The sequence below is a fragment of the Hippichthys cyanospilos genome, chromosome 3 (assembly GCF_059441005.1).
Source record: "Hippichthys cyanospilos isolate Australia breed blue-spotted pipefish chromosome 3, RoL_Hcya_1.0, whole genome shotgun sequence".
Taxonomy (NCBI): Eukaryota; Metazoa; Chordata; class Actinopteri; order Syngnathiformes; family Syngnathidae; genus Hippichthys; species Hippichthys cyanospilos.
Genome location: NC_142371.1, coordinates 4107695 through 4131516, shown reverse-complemented (window position 1 = coordinate 4131516; position 23822 = coordinate 4107695). Strand labels below are relative to the sequence as shown.

At 40.4% G+C, this 23822-nt stretch overlaps 1 protein-coding gene and 1 long non-coding RNA gene across 2 annotated transcripts in view; one reads left to right on the top strand and one right to left on the bottom strand.

The window, feature by feature from the left end:
• Positions 1-5: 5 nt before the first annotated feature.
• LOC148425529 (uncharacterized) overlaps positions 6-23822 on the bottom strand; it is a 32789-nt gene continuing 8972 nt past the window's right edge. Inside the window, exons 2-3 of the long non-coding RNA XR_015864948.1 lie at positions 4419-4525; positions 6-836 (exon numbers count right to left, since the gene is read on the bottom strand). This is a non-coding gene — a long non-coding RNA (uncharacterized LOC148425529). The remainder of the gene's footprint in view (positions 837-4418; positions 4526-23822) is intronic.
• LOC148425528 (amyloid beta precursor like protein 2-like) overlaps positions 200-23822 on the top strand; it is a 38073-nt gene continuing 14450 nt past the window's right edge. Inside the window, exon 1 of the mRNA XM_088409312.1 lies at positions 200-461. Within this exon, the coding sequence (XP_088265438.1) occupies positions 396-461 (66 nt within the window). The 5' untranslated portion in view covers positions 200-395. The remainder of the gene's footprint in view (positions 462-23822) is intronic.

Genomic DNA, 23822 nt, shown 5'->3' with positions numbered 1-23822 from the left:
TGAAATACAGCATTTCAAGGCATTGATGAGTTGGTACATCTTCCTTTCACTTTTCCTGATGCAGTGTGGCAACTGCACTTCACTGCAGAGGTACACGTCAACATATGTTCTCTGATGCAATGTCAAGTTTTCTCCAGCAGATGGCTTCCTTTACCAGACAAAACGCACCATCTATGTCACAGCTTGTGAGAAACAGCCGCAGAAAGAGGGCTTGGTTCAGCGAGTCGTGGATGATCCACATCCCAGCCACACTGCGACTGGAGAGGCGCTTAGCAGGTCGCAGAGACGCGGAAGGTGTCTCAGGAGCATCACTTCGCTGAGCTTATGTTGGACTCACTCGTTTCACTTTAGCTACTCGGTCGACTGAAAACAACAACAAAGGGAGGACAACAAAAATGGGACATTCCGCAATTGCAATCCTGCTGGCCGTCCTGTCCTTGTGCGCGTGTGGAAACGTCGAGGTAAGACTATGGCGCAAATATCTTTCTTTTTCTCTCTTTATTTACGGGCATGACAGCAGTATTAACACTGTTCTACTGCTCCCGAACGCACTTCACTGTTTCATTACTGACACTCGTACAGACGTTTAATGAGTAAATGTGTCCTGCAGCTACCAGTATGATGACAACAGATCTACACACGACTGTGACAGTGCAAAATCCCAAGCGTAGATAATTTTATCAGCAATACAATGGCAGTTGTGGTATATCGTAAAGAAGACAGTTTATTATGTGACTATTTGGCTTGCTGAGTCAAGCAAAAGGGGCCTGCATCAGATATGGAAGATGGTGGGAGGATGGAGATCAAACGGCTGCTTCTTGTCTCCCCATCTGCTCCTGTCAGAAAGAAGACACACGCTTTTCATCTTCACCTCCTTGGCCCTGGAAATGGTCATGCATATTCAATCGCTGTCCTGACACCGAAAAGGCATTTAAAGGCTGTACTACATGAGATATTAGCAGGTTTCCCTGCACAGCATCCAAATGCATTTGAATTCATGCACGCTTCAAAGCCTAGTGAAAATAAGAGAATCCGGGCTCAATCTATGGGAATCCATCGTCATCACTATGTATAGAGAAGATAGATGAAGTCCAGAACTGCAGATGAATGAGCTCGCTCCCATCTCAACTCCACCTACTGTACATCAGGCCCATGGCTGTAGGCACTGTACATACCTTCATTACCTCTCCCAGGGATTGAATGTTGTTATAGGCAAGGTGTTTGCTCGTGTTAGTTTCGGGAAAGCCACCTATTAACGGTTATTTAATGCGGATATCGTCCAATTAAATTTTGCTGACAATCATCACATTGGTGGTTTTGTAACGGAATAAAAAATATTTAAAAGCCCTTCGAGGATGACTTACCTTATAACCACATTAATATACATTGTTAAATAAATACTGTTCACACCATTAAACAAACTTGGCATTAATCTTTTTATTACAGATTTACCCACATTTGTTCAACTATTTAACTTAGAAAGACAATCCCCATTGATAAAGAATTAGGAATTGCAGTTATACAAAATGCTGTTCTAGTTGTAGGATCACATTTTTCTCTCTGATAGTGGATATAATTTCATCTGTCCAGGCCCGGAGTGATTAGTATGAACATTTTGATGAATTCCCGCTGAGCTGCTATCATTCAGGGTGCTATTCATGTCCACTTATCTGTTTTTAAATCAGCAAATATCGTCAGCCCAAGATTTGAATCCTTGAATCCAACAAACACCTTGTCTTTCCGTTGTTTCAACAATGTGATCATTTTTAATACACAAAATACTAATTATTTAATCATAAAGAGAAACAACAGCATATACGCACACACACACACACACGTATACACTTATTTTACACCCTGTCTGTTCAAAATAACAATCACATGTATTAATTGTAATGCAACAACTCATAATGGGGACGTTGCTGTGTTGTGCATCAGCAGTGGTTTGAATGGATTTCAAAATAAGAGCACCAAGAGCACCGACAAATGAAATGTCCAATGCCCTACTTTAATTTTGCTGGTTTAACAGCATGTAATACACCTGCCTTGTGAAGTGGAAAATGTCTTATCCCATCTCATGCTATTTTCTACGCATCCTGTCCGAGGTTATAGAGAGCCTGAGCCAATCCCAGCCAGCCAAGAGCCGACTACACCATCGACTGGTTGCTAGTCATTCACAGGGGACATGTACAGACACACAACTATCCCCACTCAAGTTCACGCATCAGTGAGTGGCCAGTGAACTTGGATGAAATGTTGTTTTAATAGGAGGAAATGAAATATTCAGTCACAGCAGTATCAAACAATCCATGTTTTTCGTTTTTACAATATTATCACTCACGTCATTTAGGTGGTTATCTGTAGGCCTTGGCAGAGGTCTCTCATTCTTCATTCTCTATCATCGACATCTTGCCTTCTGGAGCAGAACTGTTTGTTTTTTGCTCGAAGTGTGTATGAATGTCAAGAGGGTTGACGGTGACATTGGTTGAGCCGGGATGGCTTGAGAAGATGTTGATGTTCAATTTTTTTTTTTTTTTTTTTTCCTCATCCCGCAATTGAAGAGTGAACGGAGCCGGCCACCCACTCTCTCCCTTTTGGAGAGGATTTGTTTAGTGTTTATTTACAGTATTGGCCATCTTGAGCCTGTAACAGTAGGGTGACACGCCTCCTTTCATTCTTAAATAATTTCACATGTGTAAGAGCCTTAGGGGGATTACTGTGACGCTGAGGAGGATGAGGAGGAGTACACATACACAAACCTGCCCATGAAGGTTTATATTGTGAAGATTACACGGCGAGAGGGCCGGCTAGCTGGATTACCCCGCGCATTAGTGGTAATAGAAGTGTCAGCTTGCCTTGATTTACTCAGCGTGCGTCTGAGATGTCTGAATGAGGCAAATTTGGTGCGATCCCCCTTTTGTGGCGCAGAATTTAAATTTATTACTGCTCTGCGATTTTGTCCCAACGTCTATGAGTATAGTCCCTCAACGAAGTTCATCGTCTTGTTACCGTGGCTCGCTTGTCATATAAATAATGTTCAGTTATGGCTTCATTTAGCTGTCACGTCGGCCTTTCGCACAGTGAGTTGTGCTCATCCTGACAAGAAAGGTCATCCCTGAGAAGATAACAAACATTATCACCTTCACGGGCTGCTTGTGAACTTGTGAAAGAACAATCGAGGCAAACATAAACGGAGAAGGGACGGAGTTGTCAATGTCAATATGACGGCCTCAACACAGGGTCAATGAGGTGTATTTATAAGCAGGGCTGATTTACTGTGCCTTTGTCTTCTTTTGCTAAGATTTGGCTGGAGGACTGTAAAATAATTTGATTATTTGTCTTTTTAAAAATCTACGATTTTAAAATATGCTAGATCGTGATTTCGAGGTATTACACAACTGGCAGAATGCTGGATGGGTGCTTTACTGGACATTTTTATAGTAGTTACTACGTAAATGTAGCATGTAAAGGGATACTTATTTAGACATGTTATGCAGTAAAAGGTTAATCTGTATTTAACTGGGAACTAAATTATGTTTCATTTGGAATTGAAATCTTTAAAAAGACATTTTCTTTTTGTTCACAACTATAAAAGACATCACATGCGCTCAAAGCGTATGTGACAACCAATCACGGTACCCTGTTTCCTCTTTTGATCATGTGACATCCGCAAGCTCAGGTTTGATTGGTTGTTACCTGAGCCCTTTTAAAAAGGAAAAGTAATTCTCATTAAATTAATATAGCATCGGAAGGATAGATGTTGAATTTGGATGCACATTACAGTAAACAAAAATATTTATACTTAAAACCTAGGAAGTGTTTTTCATATAGAAATCTAAGTACATTTTACAAAGAGTTTCGGAGGTTTTTTGTTTGTTTCTTTCTTTTTTGTAATCATTCAAAAAAGTTCATTAAAAAAACAAGGTTACACAAGGGTTAAGGATGCATAGCAAGTGAAAGCATCCTCGAGTCTACTGCGGAACAGAAGTCTTATGTACTAAAAAGAGGAGAGCAATGTGGAGACAATTTTAGAGTGCCTGGAGATGAAATAAAAATGAATGAGTCACAAAGTCACTGTGCAGTCACCAAACAGCCCCCACTGCCTCCACCAGCACGAGCAGAAAATGTCGTGCTTTACTCGGGAATACATACAGACTCAAGCACCTCCCACGTCATCTGCCTTTCAATGCAATAATGTGATAGGATTTGGGGAGAGAAAGAAAGGGACAAGCAGATTTTTCTCTTACTCTGCCTCACACACAAACACGCACACACAGCCCTACCCCTTCACTTAATTAATTTTGGAGCCAACAGATAATCAGGTTCCGCTAATGGATTCCTGTGTGCTTGGTACGCTCTACAATATCCGAGTGCCAGTGGGCATCAAACGCACCATGTTATTGTATCACATGTCTTACCTCCTGTTCTCTGGATCTGGCTTCCCCCCAAGCTTTGGAGACACACACGCACACCAATGTAGAAGCTTGGCTTAAACCTGTAGGATCATAGTGATCATGCGTCAGCACTGAAACACAGGAGAAAAAAATGTTGTTGGAATGGAGCACTTTAGTCCTGTTGTTGAAAGTTGATTTATATTGATTTTTTCTTAATGTTAATAAGGATGCAGTATTAGGTATACAGTGGGCCCCCGGTTTACGAACCCCCTGTTTTACGTATTTTTCATCTTACGACGTGGATCGCGGCGTTTTTTTGTCCCCCTCTTACGCACAAACCTGTCGTCTTACGAACTATCCAACATGCCGGTCAGTGTGTCCGCACTATTTTTTTTGCTTTGCTGCATCAATAAAAACAACTTTTCTCGCATGTCATGGAAATGCCGATATGCTATTGGTCAATTAAGGCAGTCATAGTAACGGTCTCAATCACGGAGATGCCGATATGCTATTGGTCGATTAAGGTCACAGTCACGGTCTCGGGTCTGTTGTGAAGACTTTGCAAACTTAAAAAAAACAAAAAACAAGCAAGTCTTCTAAGGGCAAGACTTTCCTTGCCAGGGGACGGACCTCGGTCTACAACAAAATGGAGAGGCTTCTTCTATTTTGGATTAAAGAGAAGGAAATCGCTGGTGATATGTTCTCGTTTAAGAAAAGTTCTCGTTTAAGAAAAAATAAAAATAAATTCTGCGGGTTCGTCTCTTCTCCCCTCCGCTTCCACCCACCACCAGCTCAAGTCAAATCTGTTCAGTGGCTACGCTCGTAACTTGAACTGCTCGTATGACGGGCAATCCAAACCTATATTAATTAGTGAATGCGTGCAACGCGTGCAAAAACCTTAGGTAAAAACATCACGACTTTATACACATATTAAAAATTAGTAACATAATCTCACTGTACAGTTAAATTAAATAACAAATATACAAAGGAAAAATGACATTTACCTTTGGGGCGACGTGACTTGAGCTGGTGGTGGGTGGAGGGGAGCAGAGACGAACCCGCAGATTTTTTTTTTTTTCCTTAAATGAGAACTTTTTTCAAACGAGAACTTTTTTTAAACAATGACTTTTTTTGTTTAAACGAGAACTTTTTTAAACGAGAACTTATTTTTAAACGGGAACTTTTTTTAAACAAGAACATATCACGAGCGATTTCCTTCTTCCTATAGAAGAAGCCTCTCCATTTTGTTGTTGACCGAGGTCCGTCCCCTGGCAAGGAAAGTCATGCCCTAAGAACACTTGCTTGCTTTATGGGCTTCCTTGTTTTTGAGAACTGTACCGATTGTCAAGCGGTTACGGCCATACTCACTAGCAAGGTTAACTATGCGTGCGCCTCCTTCATATTTTGTTATTATCTCCTGCTTCGTTTCTATTATCATCATCCTCTTACTTCTTCCTTTACCGCCACTTGCAATTTTAGAAGCCATGTCTAACAGATAAAAGTTTGCAAAGTCATCAAAACACACCGACCAGCTCGTGCCATCAAGCAAGGTGAGGGAGTTCGGCCATTAGCATATCGGCATTTCTGTGATTGACGTGACGCCGGCCAATAGCATATCGGCATCTCCGTGACTGCCTCAATCGACCAATAGCATATCGGCATTTCCGTGACATGCGAGAAAAGTTGTTTTGTTGATGCAGCAAAGCGAAAAAAATAGTGCGGACACACTGACCGGCGTGTTGGATGGTTCGTAAGATGAAAGATTTTTGTGTAAGAGGGGGACAAAAAAAATGCCGCGGTCCACGTGGTAAGATGAAAAATACGTATGACAGGTGGTTCGTAAACCGGGGGCCCACTGTCTTAGATATGCCCCTGTATACAGTATTTTCTTATCTGGTTTTAGATGTTCGCGCGAGATACGAGGCAAGTCATCTAGCATTGGAGTCTTGCAGAGCAAAGATATCAGCGGTGCACAAGGTCTTCACACCCTGCATAGCTTCCTCAGGTTTCTGCGGAACCGATCAATTTAAGGGCGAAGCGAGATGTTTGGTCTTGCAGCAGCCAGCTGGAGGTTTTAAAGGAGGGCCCTTTGAAAACATCTGCAATTCAGTGATAACACTTGTCCTCCATGCAAGGAAAAGGGGCTGGGGTGGGTGTACAGTTAAATAGATCTAGGGCTGACTGGTGAGGGAAAGCTTTTGCTCTGGCACTGTGGAGGATTTGAAAGATGAAGGAGAGAGAGAATGCAAGTGGAGGAGAATGTTATGTGGGTTGCAGGGTGGAGTGCATGTTAATAGTGACCAGCCCTATTTGAGACCCTGTAGCTGGGAAAGAAAAGAGATCCATCTTTGTCATGAGGATGTATTCATGGGCGCCTATCAAATGAGATGAGGGGGAGACGTATAAAAGAAAAACGGCGAAATCCTTTGCTTCAAGGTTTTTGGGAATGTTTAATTGGCGGCTCGGACACTTGTTTTCTTTCAGTTATTCAGTTGTTCTTTATGCTCACATACACGTTCTACACTACAGCAACTGCTTTATAAAGATTGTGCGCAGGAGAGGCAGCATCAATTATTGAAGATTGTGGAGAGGTCCGAGCTCCTGCTCATCACGCACTCTTTCAACAGATTCCTCATTCTTCTCACTCTTCGGTCCCCTCCTCAGCCATCCCCCACATCAGAAAATCCTGTAGTCTGCCTCCTCCCTAATCTCACCTCTTTATCCCCCTTTGCCTCGTCCACCACATCCCAGAGGCGCTCGTTACCCTACGCCTACACACGGCCTGTGACATCTTTGCTTTTTCTCATGCGTTCTTTGATATTGCATGAATTATTCATGCCGCTAACTCTGTTTTTATTAACTCCACCAACTGACGCGGTTAGGATTTTGCCTCTTTGTCTATAGTATACAAATACAGTGGGCCCCCGTGTTACGAACTTAATCCGTTCAGTGGCTATGCTCGTAACTCGAATTGCTCGTATGACGGGCAATCCAAACCTATGTTAACTTGTGAATGCGTGCAAAAACCTTAGGTAAAAACATCACTTTATACACATATGATTATGTTATTAGTAACATAATCTACTGTACAGCTAAATTAAATAACATAAATATACAAAGGAAAAATGACATTTACCTTTGGGGCGACGTGACTTAAGCCTGGTGGAGGCGGAGGGGAGCAGAGACCAACCTGCAGAATTTATTTATTTATTTTCTTAAACAAGAACTTTTCTCAAACGAGAACATATCACTGGCGATTTCCTTCTCTTTAATCCATAATAGAAGAAGCCTCTCCATTTTGTTGTTGACCGAGGTCCGTCCCCTGGTAAGGAAAGTCTTGCCCTTAGAAGATTGCCGAGCGGTTACGGCCATACTCACGAGCAAGGTTAATTATGCGTCCGCCTCCTTCTATTTTTTTATTATCTCCTGCTTCGTTTCTATTGTCATCATCCTCTTACTTCTTCCTTTACCGCCACTAGCAATTTTAGAAGCCATGTCTAACAGATAAAGTTTGCAAAGTCTTCACAACACACCGACCAGCTGTGCCATCCAGCTAGATGAAGGCATTTGGCCAATAGCATATCGGTATTTCTGTGATTGACGTGACGCCAGCCAATAGCATACCCGCATCTCCATGACTGAGACCGGGACCGTGACCTTAATCGACCAATAGCATATCGGCATCTCAATTTTTTTTTTTTTTACCCTACCAACAGATATGGAAAACATGGGTTTGTTGCTGTAGTATGACCCTATGAATTAACACCATGACCCAAATCCTAAATCCTGATGCTCATCCAAATCTGGATCGTGAGCATTTCAATATGCTGTATCAACCGGCTCACTTTAATAATACGCTCGTGACTACTGTGGGTATAACAAAAAAAATGTCTTGATTAGCACTTTTTCCTGTTTTTCAGAATATGTTAGCCATGTTTTTGTCTGGAAATTCCACATTTTCTGAATAATGGAGAGCTTCACAAAATGCCTTCTGCTCTCTTGAGACCCAATGTTCCCACAGTAATTAACTCCACGGCCAGCGAGACAGAGCTCCCAGCAGTTGGCATGTTTTTCATACACTTTGCACAGATGGGACATTGTGCGCAAAGCCTTAATTTTAGACTGTTTTCTACATCAGCGTTTCTTAACCACCAAAGCTGAGCCAGGCCACAACCCCCCTTGGGCAAATAAGAGAAGGAAAATGTAAATAGGGCTGCTCTTTTTGGAGGGTAGGTATATCCCATGTGGTCCCCAGTTAATCACATGACATGCAGAATATAAAAACAACTTCTCAATCATAATGAAATTCTTTTTTAGTGCCCATTACAAGTCAAGTCAGGTTCGTCGACCGGGTGGTAGTATTTTCGCAGATGCTCACCGGTAGGTGTAAGTTCGAACATTTAAAAAAAATATGGGGGGCTGCACCATTGTGGGAGTGAACGCAGCCTGCTTGATTTATCACCAATCGAAGTGGGTCGTCTCATTCTCTTAAAATTGCCATTCAAACAAAGGCTAGAGGCTAGAGCTGAACCTTAAGTGTTGGGATCAGCAACCATAATGTACCCATTCAAAGTCGAGACTTGCATGACATTTGAACAGCAGCAATAAAGCAATGTTACTTCGTGGGTCCATGAATCAATCCTGTCAAAAAAGAAAAAAATGATGTCAACAATATAATGGAAGTTGAGGTACAAACCAAACAAGACACAATAACTACACTTTACACCCAACTTTCAAATGTGGTATGTAGAGTTGCAAACTCAACCATTTCATTTCATGTTTCATAATTTACATTGTGCATTTGAAATCATTCTCCATCTGCCTCTCCCAATACTTAAAAACACAGAGAATGATGTACAATTTTGCTTGTTTTTTGGAAAAGCAATCCTGAATGCACTGGCCTAGTTGAACACCTTGTACATGTTATAGCATGCGCGATGAAATTTGTATGATTTTTTTTTGCAGTTGCAAAGCAAAGTATTTGTTTCGTTTTGTTTCGCCTTTGTTCAAAAGGAGATGTCCAAAAACTCCAGCCAACTGGAGATTTGCCAAAATTTCCGTACCCGCATTTGTAAAAAACGTCATCGGTCTATACACGCCACTCACACACATATCTCAAGCAAGCAGCTCCCTTGACTGTGAGTATACGGCTCACCTACTCGTCATCTGACACAAAATCAAACAGCTCCAAATTTGATGAGCTTGTGGTCATAGTTGGGAAATATGAAATATGGTGCTCCTTATTCCTTTTTTTTTTCTTTTTGTGCTTTGACTTGTGTCATAGTTTTTGCCATTTTCAGCTGCGATTTTGCCATTCACAGCCAGCCCATTGGAAAAGGATCTCTGACGTTTATATTTGACAATGAATGAATGAGTTTTTAGTAATATGATGTGATTAAAATTGCATTTTCAATTCGTTATGTATTTTCTATCATTTACTGAAAAGGGGCACTGCATGTTCATCAGTAAAATACAACAAACATACATGCAGCAGGATTGATCAATTTTGGTGAGCCTCTCTGTTCCAAAATTTTGGGAGGTTTGTGTTTCACCAAACATAGTAAACGATAACAAAAAATATCTGGGGAGCTGGGGATTCCTAACGATTGTAAAATTCTGGTATTATTGTTTTGGCTCTTAGTGAAGTACTGTGTCCATCATTTCAGTGGGGCCTGGTAGAGAATGAGTCATTAAATAGGATATACACAAGCAGCAGGAAGGGAGGTACCATAGAATGCAAAACCAACCATCAGACAGGTGATCATTGACCTGCTGAGGCAAAAATAACCAATCAAAAACATATGTAGACCATCATATTACAAAATAGAGGAAGCAAGGACTGTTTACACGCAAGAGAGAGAAAGCGAGAGGGAGACTGAGTGACATGCAGGAGAGTCTGTAGGGAACCAGTTGCTACGGTAACAGGGAAGGTAGCCTGCTCCTGTGGGTGGTGTTACCATGGAAACCAACCTCAGTGGCCAAGTGATGCTGAGTGGGGGAACATGAAGTAGTGGCTAAAAATGAGACGGGTATTCATGGGCAAGTGAGCGGGGGCTAATGTGAAACGTGAGCGCCGCATCAAGTTTGTCTTTAGCGCTACCCCTCCCCATCACTAAACACGCACGTAGCCTAGTCAATAATGTCACTATAACGTAAAAGTCAAAAACATGCTGAAATGAAAGCTGACTGACAATTTGGGACAACATTTTAATTATTTAATGAAACAAAGATTTGACTTTTAAATGAGGAAAAAAAAAATGGAGACACGCATTCGCATCAAATAAATTTTGTTGCTCTTCAGTGAAGCGCGTTTACCTCTAAATTATAATATTGTCATTGGTTTACAACAAAAACATAGTAGCTACGGTGGCACCCACCACACTCCTTTTACCTTACTTCCTCATTATGGGCCTCTCACTGAATGCACTGTATGCGTTTGTAAAATGAAAGCTTCATTTCCATAAAATGCATCTAGCCGACAGACTCCCGGGGGAGTGGCGTGATGAGATTGCAATTGAAAGCATGCATAAATATAAGACGGAAGGATATATGAATGTTTTAACCCACCGCTGCCCCTTTTGCTGCAGCCCCCCCCCCAAGCAGGTTATTATACTCTGACACGTATATATATATATATATATATATATATATATATATATATATATATATATATATATATATATATATATATATATATATATATATATATATATATTTGGGACTTATACATAGTGGATGTATAAAAATGAAGTAGGAGTTGTCAGATTAATAGCTGACCATATGCATGTCATGGCTTTTAGTGTAAAGGCTTTAAATCCTTAGTGAGCCTTTTATTTAATTTCCGTAAACAGCAATTTGTTCACAAGGCCATTAAAAGAAATAAAAGGGCCTCTTCCTTTTAATCTACTAATATGTTATAATGCACTGCATGCTTTGATTCCATACTCAACATGAGCATACTATCTTTGTAATTTACCTCTATAACACATTTTATGCATTCTTGGTTTCAATTGGTTTCAACCCTGAGTTTTGCGTCTGGGCCTTCATGGGTGTTTAGGAGAGGGTGCGAAAAAAATCAATTCACATATGAACCCAGGAGTCTTTACAATTTTTCAGAATCATTTTAAAATGTCCCAATAAAGATATAGTGGACCCTGTGTTACAACGTCCCTGATTTACGTTATTTTTATGTTGCAACGTGGAATACTACATTTTTTCATTCCCTCTAAATGACATTTTCCCAGTTATGTGAACAGAACAACTGTCATGACCCTAGGGGCTTTCAGTATTTGTGTTGTTTTGCCTTCATCTGCTGGCGTTTTTAGGTAATTGCATTTATTTACCATTGCTGTCTAACTGCTTCCATGCAACGCGTGCATGACTACAATGCTGGTCTGCTATTGGTCGGCGTCTCCTCACGGAGATGGTGGTCTGCTATTGGTTGGCCTCACTTGTTTAAAATGGCGGAACGGTAAAGCTTTGTTCGATTGTGAGTGGTTACAACATTGTATTTATAGTGCATTTAACTGCTTAATTCAAAGCCACGGGTGCCAAGACTGCTAGTGATGTTAAAGAGAGAAGTAAGGAGATGATTTTCTGTTTATGGAAACGATGCTGGGGATAACCCTTATAAGGGAATATGGGCATAACAAGCGTCACTCAAAGGTAAATAAATCCATTCCATATTTGTTATTTATGATGTTTTCTGATTGCATACATGTATATTATATATATATGGAGCAAATACTATACTATTTTGGTACCAATTTTTAATATGTATGTACAATTTTGTTGTACATACATATCCCCAACCACGGAACAGATTAATGTCGTAACATGGGGGCCCACTGTAATATAAATGAAAAATAAAATAAATAAATCGATCCTCATCCTGTCGGAGGTGCTCTGTGACACGCTGTGAGGCGTGCTGTGATTTCACCATGCAGACCGTTCTGGAAAGTCAAGCTAGCACAGGACGACTATGAAAACAATGGAAGAAATTCAACCATCCTGTCGTCATTGAAAGCAAAGATTTATGCCCAGGTACACTATACTGTACCATCCAGGAAAGTTTTTCGTCCGAGACAGCTATGCCATGCAGTTTAAGAAAAGTCACCAGTGCCCTGACCGAACCGAGCAGAACGGCACTAACACATGATGCCTGGACATCAAAAGCAATGCACTCTTTTCGCGTTTTGCAAACTCACAAAAGCCACTGGGCCGCGAATGTAAATGCAACCTTTCACTCTGCTGCTAAGGAATGGAGTTTGACCATCACGGATCTTCTAATTTTGTCTTTTCCCGACATGCTGAAGCAATAATCAATGGAATCTGATATTTTAACACCCTCTAGTTATTATTATTACTGGTATATATTTTGTAGTAGATTAAGCTCCAGCTTTTTTTTTTTTTTTTTTCAGAAAAGTAGGTCACCTTTGAACCACAATCTGTAGCTTTCAAACAGAGCACAGAATAGTGCTAGCGGTCACATATATTCGCCACCCAAGACTAAATAAAGGCAGTCGGTGGCATGCAAACATTGACAGATCTTTCCTAATCGACCATTTGAATCAATATACCTTGCATTCATAGCTGGATGACAGTTACAGAAGATGGTTAGTCGTTTGCATTGTTTACGTTTATCGGAACATTATGTGATGTTTCAGCCGACCTGCAGCGTTGAAATCTCTGCTAAGCCTTTGATTCTTCCAATCCCCCCGAGGTAGCGCTTCAGCTTGAAATCACATCTGCGGGCTCTTAGCGTTCAGCATTAACATGTTGGCACTCCCATGTTGTCTTGCTTAACTGGGATGGAGCTTTAGCAGCGTTGGTTATGTAATAGCTCAAAATCAAATCCGTCTAGAAAACCACCACAAGACAAAATCATTTTTTGTCTGGCTTGATTGAAGGAATTCATATGCATTTTATGTTTTTGTGTTTGGCGTTATGAGACGTTATTATGCAGGGTTTTGACTCCCACGCTCTCGACAGGAGGCGGTGATAGATTTGTTCGAAAAGCATGTTGCATGTTTTTGTCTTGGAAACATGCTCAGTGCCGTCATCACAGCATGTGACTTCTGAAAAAAACATTTTTGAAACGTGGGTGGGACAGGAGGCGTCACTTGGATCAGTTGAATATTACTCACGGTGTAAAAAAACTGAACAGTGGGATTTTGTTGCTTCGTTCTTTTGATTATTTGGGCGTTCATTTGAATGGATAAGGTAATTTGTGGACTGTATCAGCAGGAGATAAGGTTAAACAGAGGGCACGTGTGAACATGATTTTTCTAATCATGATTCATGGGAGTGTCAGTTCTGAAGAATGAAGTCTCAGCCCCCGTGGGCATCAAGCTCGCTACCAAGGAACCATCACTCATCAGACAATTCTCTTATCTCGCACGATCATGTGGGAATTCATCCATTTGCCATTTCCAAAGTAGCACTATGGGCATGATTTGTCAGCCTTGATGAGAGAAGTTCTGTGTAAAATGCATTTTACGATGCACATCTATATGATGTGACATAGTCAAAAGACTTTTCTTGTCTGTGAAAATAAATTGCTGCATTAAAGCCACGTCGCATATTGCAAGTCACACTTCAAAGTAGCTGTGATTCAAAGTAGCTGTGATACAAAGTATCGCAATACTTGTTACTCTTCATGTACTAGGCAGTGCATATAATTGTTTTTATCAATGAAAATTCAAACCAATTTTTTATTAGCTTTATAAAGCTCAACCGCACTGATTTAGTATTACAAGGGCAAACATGCTGCGAACAGCAAAATGCTGCAAACAGGAATGAGGTGAAAAAAAACAAAAACAAAAAAAACAACTTGCAAACACAAACATGCAGACATTGAAAAATCCAGCAAAAAAAGATGTGATCACAAAAACAAAATGGGTGCAGACTTTCAAAGCAAGTGCAAAAATAAAACCCTCCATACTGAGAATAAAACAAAAAATGCAAACAATTATTAACGCAAATGGAACGCTATTTGTATACTGGTCACTCTTAACTATTTGAAAATAAAGCACAAAAGGAAATCATCAATGTTATAATAAATAAAGCTTTGTGCACATAAAATTAGTATCTTCATGAAGTGTCCTCTTTTGGTATTATAGTGAAGATCTGTTCTCAAACTTCTCATAAATAAATTTGTTAAAATAAGGCAGTGCTTCTCAAATATTGTACTGGAGGAGCAAGAGTTGATGACGGGTGGAGGGGTGGGGCATGCGAATGTCATGTGAAGTGTAATTGCAATAAAAGAAGAATTTTAATCTTATTTTTTTCAGGTACTTTGATGCACTTGCTTATTTTTTCTGTTTTAGACCAAGCTGTAACCCGTATAAACGCTGTAAAAAATAATTAACAGTTGTTGAAAGTTGATTTATATTGGATTTTTTGTTAATGTTCAAAACAAGACAGGTTTGGGAATATGCATATCATTTTTTAGATAATAATTGTATTTATAGTCAGTGCATCGTGTTGGAGGGGACGTTTTCCCTTTCATAGGGGTGGTCTTGCAAAATATAATTGAGAAGACCTGACATAAGAGTTCCAAGTGATTGACAGGTGACAGACTGTTGGTGGATAATGACAGTTTGGGTCACACCATTCTGGTTTGGGGGATACTTTGATGATTGGGAAATTGTATATCCTACTGAATCTAATTTTTTTATGAACTTACATATGGATATTTCATTGTATCCATCCAACAAGTTTTTTAACCGCTTGTCCTCACAGGAGTCACTGTCGCTGGCTTGTTGGTGCATAACCCAGCCATCTTTGGGCAGCGGAAGTGGTTGCCAGCCAGTTGCAGGGGCACACGAGGACAAACATTCACTCTCACAAACACGCCGCATGTTTTGGGAATGTGGAAGAAAACCAGAGTAAACCCACATGGCCATGGGAAAAACATACAAACTCCAAATCTGTGGCCTCTGAACTGTGCGGCAAAAGTGCTAACCAGTTTTCCATCGTGCCGTGCCCTTAATATTTTGTTTTTTTTTAATTCAAATCTCACAGGTGGTGGAGCGCTGATTAGCAAGTTCGCCTCACAGTCAAATGGACCCGAGTTCAAATCCTGCTGGCTCCAGCCTTCTTGTTGGAGTTTGCATGTTTTCCCCGAGCCCACATGGGTTCTCTTCGGGCACTCCGGCTTCCCCCTACACACCAAAAACATGCATGGCAGGTGTATTGGACGTCCAAAAATTAGGTGTGATTGGGTTCGTGAATTCGTGTTTGTCTCTCTGTGCCCTGCAATTGGCTGGCAACCAGTTCAGGGTGTCAACTGCCTGTCTACTGCCTGACTTCAGCTGGGATAGTCACCAGCAAGCCTGCGACTCTTGTAAGGATTAGCAGCTCTATAAAATGGATGGATGGATAAAATCCCTTAAACCCCATTTGTGAACCACTAGCTTAGACTAACACCATGGCTGCAAAAGGAGAAGAAAAAGTTTCAGGAAATCAGATTTAGTGTTGTCAACTTAGAAATTCAGTTTCAGCATGTACTTTATAGAAAGCGACGAGAGAGTTTATATCACACTGAGAAAGTGGACCATATAAAAGGAAAGGCAATTACAATCAGTCACTGCCAAAGACATGGTGCCCACATTGCACAGTGATTTATCAACATGTTGGTGAATTTTGACACATATTACCTATAGGTGCTTCTATTCCATGAATATTTTTTCAAGGTCACCTTGCCTATATGAGAAGATTTAAGAAAGCTGGCAAAAGGCATAATCACTCTATTGAATCATGCAGTTTTGTGATGCTAAACATTTGAAATGAATCAGTTCAAGGATTGTGCTGTCATATGTATGATTTGACAAAAAGAGCTTTTTCCAAAAGGAAGCGCATTTTCATTTGTTTAAAAAAATAATAATCTAGCATCTAGTCCAGGGCACTCTGCCTCTTGCCCAATCTCAGTTGGAATAGACTCCAGCACAAACAAATAGATGTGTACTGTAGTTATTTTATTGATCGCAATTGTGTAAATTTGTGCATGGTAAACAAGTATTTACACATAATATGACGGCGATGTCACTATTTTCATGAATCCTGCCAAAACAGCAACAATTCCCCCATTTTCTTTTAACTACGTATATTAATCGTCACTCATGGTCATTGTAAAATATCGCAATATTATTGCAATTCTGTAAATTTGTGCATGGTAAACAAGTAATTACACATAATATGACGGCGATGTCACTATTTTCATGAATCCTGCCAAAACAGCAACAATTCTCACATTTTCTTTTAACTATATTAATCATCACTCATGGTCATTGTAAAATATCGCAATATTATTGTATGCTGAGTTACTCTGTGATTCCCGGCCTTATTTGCAAATAAATATCAGGAGCCAGTTTTGGCTGCTGTTTGAGAACCCGTATGTATCTTAGCGATTATGGGGCCATCTGCTCCCACTGGGCTCAGCTGGACTGTTGTAATCTGGCCTGATGAGGCTGGATTTTGAGCAGACTATCATAGTAGTACATATTTTGTCACCAAATGCAAAAAAAAAAAAAAATACTTGGCATTGCATTTATCAAATGATGAACAGTGGAAACTCCAAAGTGCCAAAACTAAGCTGAAATAATGATTCAATTTGCTAAGTCTTTAATGTTTGTGATGCCACCAAAAAGATCCACTGATTACAATGTTGATAACCAAAAGAGCCACGGGCCTACTTTAATAATCAATTAATTTGCCGACCATTTTGTCGATTAATCAATGAATCGGATTTGAAATACATTTTAATTTCTATGCTTTTATTTAAAACTAAGTTATTATTCTAAATCTACACTAATTATGATTCAGTTACAGATTTGGTCAGAAAACAGCCAAAAATGTTGATCACTGTTTTCCAATCATTTACTGTTGATAAGATAATTTTCAATTACTTAGGTAATCGATTAGTTGTCAATTAATCGATTAATCGTTGCACCTCTATTATAAATGCATGGATAAAAATGCTTAAAGAACGATATTGCAATGGCTTTACCTTATTTTGTATGGAAGTTTGAACATTGAATGAAACCTTGGAGATTGTTCTGAGTATGAACGCTGTACGGTTTTTGATAAATTGCTATTGGAGTTTGCAATAGCACAATAGGTGGAACACAAGCGTAATGTTCCGTTCGCTCTCCGCTGAATAGGAAATGAATGCATTCAATTAGTCTTCAGTCAGAGATGGATAATAATGAGTTTCAATGTGCAGAGCTCCTTCCTTCTTTGTCCCCACCCGCTCAATGAGAGGCCCTCAGACTAATGTTACCCCTCTCTGGTAAATGCATACCGCATCAGGAAGACGTCTGATGGAGCCTATGAATAATTAACTAACATGATTACAGTGATGAAAGCTCACAAATCTCTCGGGTCATTTAGCAGTGTCCGAGGGAGCGGGAGGTTGGAGTGTTGAGGTGGAAGGGGTGGCGTGTCACATATTGTGTCAAAGCTGTAAGGATGGACTGATTTAAATATAGGCTTCATGGATGTAGCGCTAACATAATGGGAGGCAGCAAAAGAAGTAGTGAATATAAAGAAAAATTGAAGCACCCACCACTCAAGCCGTCTGTGACGCTGGGGTGCACCAGGACTTGCTCATTAGAACCTTTGTGACTGTGTGCATGCTTCATACAAGCTCAGCTTTATCATCCATCTGATTCTGTTCGATGTGAATGTTCTCTGCATGCTACTGGCAATTAATAGCAGTTTGCAGTCACGACATAATATCGCCCTTTGAAGAACAAGACTCAGCACTAGTCATTATCCTGCTATTCATCCATGTTCTACTCCGCTTCTCCTGTTTGGGGTCATGGAGAGCCAGACCATAGCCCAGGTTAGACTGGTCCACAGTTGGTCACAGGGCACATATAAAAGTGTGAAAATTTCTCACTCACATTCACACCATTAATGAGTGGGAAATAAAACCATGCTGCATGAATGCAAATCAGGATACATCCTCAGTACCCTCCAGTAGTCATTGTGAAATGGAAGTGTCAATTTGCCTTAAATAAAAGTCCTATAAATTCAGAAGGACCATGATGGTCGGATCCAAGAATTCAAACAATATGGATGTGATTTACAAATATGCCATTCAAATTCCTTGCATTGTCATTCATCCATTTTATATAGAGCTTTTGAGTGGAGTTCACGGCTGCCGTTTTTTTAAGGCATTTTCTATGGCGCCTTATTTACTGGTGGGTGCAAGGAATGGCTTAATAAACAACTTGATGCCACATCCTGCCCTAGATCGGTGCAGTGCATTAAAATTAACCAGGGACATTGTTTTTGGCAAATACAAGACGCAAAATGGGAAGACCAGATATTTGTCAAATTACAATAATGCTTCATTAACCCCATAAATATCTCAAAGTGGGCCACTGGAGGTATGCTTCAATATGGAAAAAAAAAAATCTGCTTATATTCATCTCAGGGGCACTGTCATTTTGCCAGCTGCTGTCAAGTGAAAATAACATCCCAATACCGAACAAGCATATGGTCGCCTGATTTATGAATTTGGTCGTGTGATATTAGAAATGTATCTGTACTTAGTTACTTTCCACCACAGATAAGCATAAACAATAGGCTATATTAATTTTCAGCACAATCAACTCCTTTTATATTTGAAGATTTTTTTTTTTTTGGAGGGGGGGGGCACTTTGGTTGAAAATTATTAAATGTCTTTTTGATGTAACCCTGCTTTTTACTGCTACAGTAAATGACAGCTCTAGATTAATTTTATAATGTACATTTGTGTTACATGATTATTGTTGTATGTTGTCCCTCCATCCATTTTCTATAGCTGCTTATCCTCAGTAGGGTCACTGGCATGCTGGTACCTATCCCAGCCATCTTCAGGGTGATAGGCGGGGTACACTCTGAACTGGTTGGCGCGAACTGTTGCCGGCCAGTTGCAGGGCACAAACAACCCTTCGCGCTCGCAAAGTGGAGTGTCCAATACACCTATCACGCATGTTTCGGGCACTGTGGGAGGAAACGAGCGCTTCGAGAAAACCCACACGGGCACAGAGAGAACATGCAAACTCCGGAAGCGAACCATTCCCCACAGAACCGTGAGGCAGACATGCTAACCACTCTTCAACCATGCCGCTCTGTTATAAAAAGGGAAAAGGTATTTGTTTCCTGGACAATCCTACACAATCAGGCATTGGTACACTGTTGCGCTATTTATGCAATATATTTGTGTTTATATATTTGTGTTAAATGTGCTTGAATTATTCTGAAAGTGTGATTAAAGACTTTAATAAGTGCAGTAAATGCGAATTGATGTTTCACACATTCCTTGAGGAAAGATTTTCAGAGAAATGGATTATATGATATATTTTGTTATCCGTGTCTCAGGAATAAAAAAATAATGTATGTGTAACATTTGGCAAGGCAAAAGCCTGGTACTTTGATGGTGGTGCATTAATGGTGGAAGGAAGGAAGCAGATTGTAATAGGTGACAAATGATGGGAGGGCTTTTCCGCTCCGCCTCTCCTGCCCTGGCTTGCCTGCCAGGGCCGAAAGATTGCATCATTAAAGAGGATGAAGTCATGCTGCAACAGAAGGGCGGAACAGGTGCTGCAAATTTAATTTGAAAGGGGGGGGGGGGGGGGGGGGGGGGGGGGTGATGCCCGAGGAAAAAAAAAAATAAATCAACTGTTCTGAGCTGAACTAAAACAAGTCTCACTGTCTGTTGTGTTTCTACTGGAAGAATCTGTAGTCAGATGACATCATACTTCTTACACAGGTTGAAGTGCAGCTCTAATTAAACATAATCATAGCTACATATCCATAGTGCAACTTCTGTGGTTGAGTGCATTATTGTTCCTGTGGGAACATTGTGTTTGTTAGAGATGCGTCCTGCCATGGAGACTGTGAAGCACATACACGATTGTGCAGCACTGTCGTCAGTAGAAATGAAAAACCATGGGAGCAAACAAAGGCAAAGAACATGCTGCACAGCAGAGAGAGGCAGATAGTCGATGCGTGTCTCCGCGTTTCTATCAGCGGGCTCTTATTAATGATGCAGCAATCTTGTTTCAGCCCACTGGCACATTTCACTCTCATCAGCACCACCGAATGAAATCTGGGACTCAACTGGCTTAAACAACACAGGAGACAGGCGCGTGCTTAAATATTGCTCATGTGCTTTTTGGCACATTTAATTTCCATGAGTCTGACTCTATTTACTTTTGTTATGCAACTAGCAAGGATCTGATGAAATCTGCTTGGATGTTACAGTTCCAGCCAGACTGCTGTACATGTCGTGTTTTATTAATAATACTGTACATGACTTAGATTTTTTTAGTATTGTAGCATCTCTCAAGTTGGAGTCTCTTTCAACAACTGAGATGTTACTGTTTCACACATAAGTCACAGTCACGGTTACAGGACACCAACATGCAACTTCATTATCACACATCACTTAACACTCAAATTCAGGGAACTATGAGTAACACACTTGGGCGATAATGTTTAATGACAAAAAATTACAGAACAAAACTAGAACCGCTGACAATGTTTACATTTCATCCAAGGTATTAAGTTGCCTATTTCGTCTAAATTTTTACTATTACTGTATTTTTTTTTTTTGGGGGGGGGGACAGTGGAGGCTGACTTTTGGAGGAGCGGGAGCTTTACAATCACAGGATAGGGACAGCACAGGATAAAAAGTTGATGTTAGCAGATAGAAAGGGGATTATGTAGGTAGGAACAAAAAATGTCTTCTTTGATCTTGTTTTGTTTTTCTATGTAGCTGACCGCAAAGATGGGAAATGTATGGGAGTGGGAGTCAGTCTGAATAGAAACATGACAAGATGGAAGTCATGAAGTCGTGATTGTCTCTGTGGGAGTGGGATGGGATGGCAGTCTAAGTCCACTCCCATGTCACCCTCTAATATACAACACTGGTGTCAGATGAGGAGCAGGGATTGAATGCACAAGCAGACAGGACACAGTGTTGGAGAAAGAGCAATCTCTTATCCTCATAAGGGTTGTGGGCAGAATAGAATGACTTTATACATAAAAAGCCAACTAACCACAGTGAACATTGGAAATTAGACCTAAAAAACTGGACTTGGAAAACTATTTTGGAAGTTAGACTCAGAAACTTGACTTCGATAACTAGACTCAGAAACGAGACTTGGAATTCCTAGGACAGTTTGACATTCTGCCGATGTGTCAGCTCCAACTCAAAAAATGGCAAACCTAACCTGAAAATAAAGTACCAAACAAACTGGCAACATGAAAGAACAAGTCACAACAGCAAATACCCGACTCACAATGAAAAAGGACACGACATTACAACAAAGCTGACAAATATGTACATGACCATAGCAACTGCACAACAAATGATAATGCAACAAATGGTCTCTTTAAAAAGATGTTCACATTGACCTTGCACTTTTCTCTATCCTTATATAGAACACCACGAAAAGTTGAACAAAAATGGGCAGGTGGAGCACAAACAGGCAGATGAAGACATTGCATCCTTGGCAGAGGTCATGAAACAATGACAAAACAGACTATATACTGCAAACTGCATTATTCTGTGGCATTTTGTCTGAGAGAAGCTTTTGTGTTTGCCTGCTGCATGGTTCTTGCTTACAAGCATGTGGAATGCGTGTGATTTCACAGCAAACTGGGTCACAAACCAGCAGGAGGCTTTCCACATGATGGCACGCCGCTTTGGGACAAGCTGGGGAAAAATAAACAAAAGTGAGCATTTTAAATACAGTCCTTGCTTAACAGGGTTCATCATGAGAAGGGCGTCTAATCTGATCCCAGATCAGGCGGGCAAGCGAGCGTTGCTGTCATGGAGGTCGGGAGCCTCGCGCTCCTTATGGACTCCCATTGATTGGAGGGGGAGCGCGGTGATTCAGTTGCAGTCATTCTGCATTGATTTTCGCCAAGTGCACAAATGGAGAGCGGGCAAAATGAGAGAGCTTGGGCCGAGGGGAGCGGCCGAGGTTATCTTCTCAAATATCCGGAAGTACTTTTTCTTCATGGCGCTGACCTTCGCCGCGTCAAAGAGAGATACTTGCTCAGACGTCAGCTCAGCAGCTTCGCAGGACAGCAACCTCAGCAAATGCATTCCTTAAGCAACCAAGCCCTGAAGCCATACAACATAGTCAATAAAAGTCAAACAAGCACTTATTTCACTTTCTAATTTGGCTCCCCAACCCTCGGAGACCTGATGTGATGAGCAGCTACTTGCAAGAGAGCCGGCGTGAGAGAAGAATCCTGGCAAGATGAAGACAGAAGCAAGGGCCAAGATCCAAAAAGCTTTTTTATTGGCAGTAGAGCTGAGTTATTTTAGAAGGCAAGATTGTGAGAAAGCTCACGGCAAACAAAGCAAGAGTATCCACAGCGGGAGATGCAAAGTGGCATTGTGATTCTCATTTGCTCTAAATACGCCATGTTTTGTCTGCACAAATGCTCATGTCACAATGCAAAATCAAAATACAATATAAATCTTACTGAAGGGAATGAATCGAAACACCATTAGACCAGTGGTTCTCCAATGGGTATACTTGTACCCCCAGGGATCCGCAAAGAAAATCAAAATTAACATTTTTCAAAGCTGTGACTGAAACTGTACATTTTCAAATTGAGGGTAAATTATTTGGAACATGAAGCAATGTGGTACTAAATTTGGTGACGATGACTCCTTTGGTAAACCTTGTATGCTTTTATTTTGTTGTTTTACAGGGAGGCGCATTGTCTTCAGTGACAATGTTTTGCTAGATGAAATACAAATAAAACACATGATCTGCCTTCCGGAGTTGCTCAATAAAATGTTTCTAGGATACCGCTACAAAAAATGCTTTGCACTATTTAGGAGGTAGGTGGCTTTCAAAAAAAAAAATGTCACGGGGGTACCTTATTATAAAAAGATTGAGAAGTACAGTGGACTTCCGCCATACAAAATTAATCCTTTCCGGAGTTGGGAATGTAAGGCAAAATCATCGTATGGCGGACAATAGAATCCTATGGTAGTTAGTTAATGCGTGCAAAACCCCAGGTAAAAACATCAACATTTTATATACAGGTTTTTTAATATTATATGTAAGCGCTACTTTTATATAATATTCATGTATACAATTACATAACATCATAAATAAAAATATATATGAAGGAAAAATTAAATTTTATTTTCCTCTGAGTGACGTTAACTTGAGCTACTTATGTCCATAATCCCTAGCAAGGGTAGCCTAGCCTAGGCTTTTTTTGTATTTCTTGATTATTTTCAGCTTTGTTTCCATTTTAATCATCTTTTTTCTCCCCTTACCATCACTAGCAATCTTGGGAACCATGGCTAAGCAACTAAAGTTTGAATTAAGCACTAAAATGTACAATGAATCCGATATTGTAAGCACTCACACGAGGTCAAGTCTTTAGCATATTGCAGGG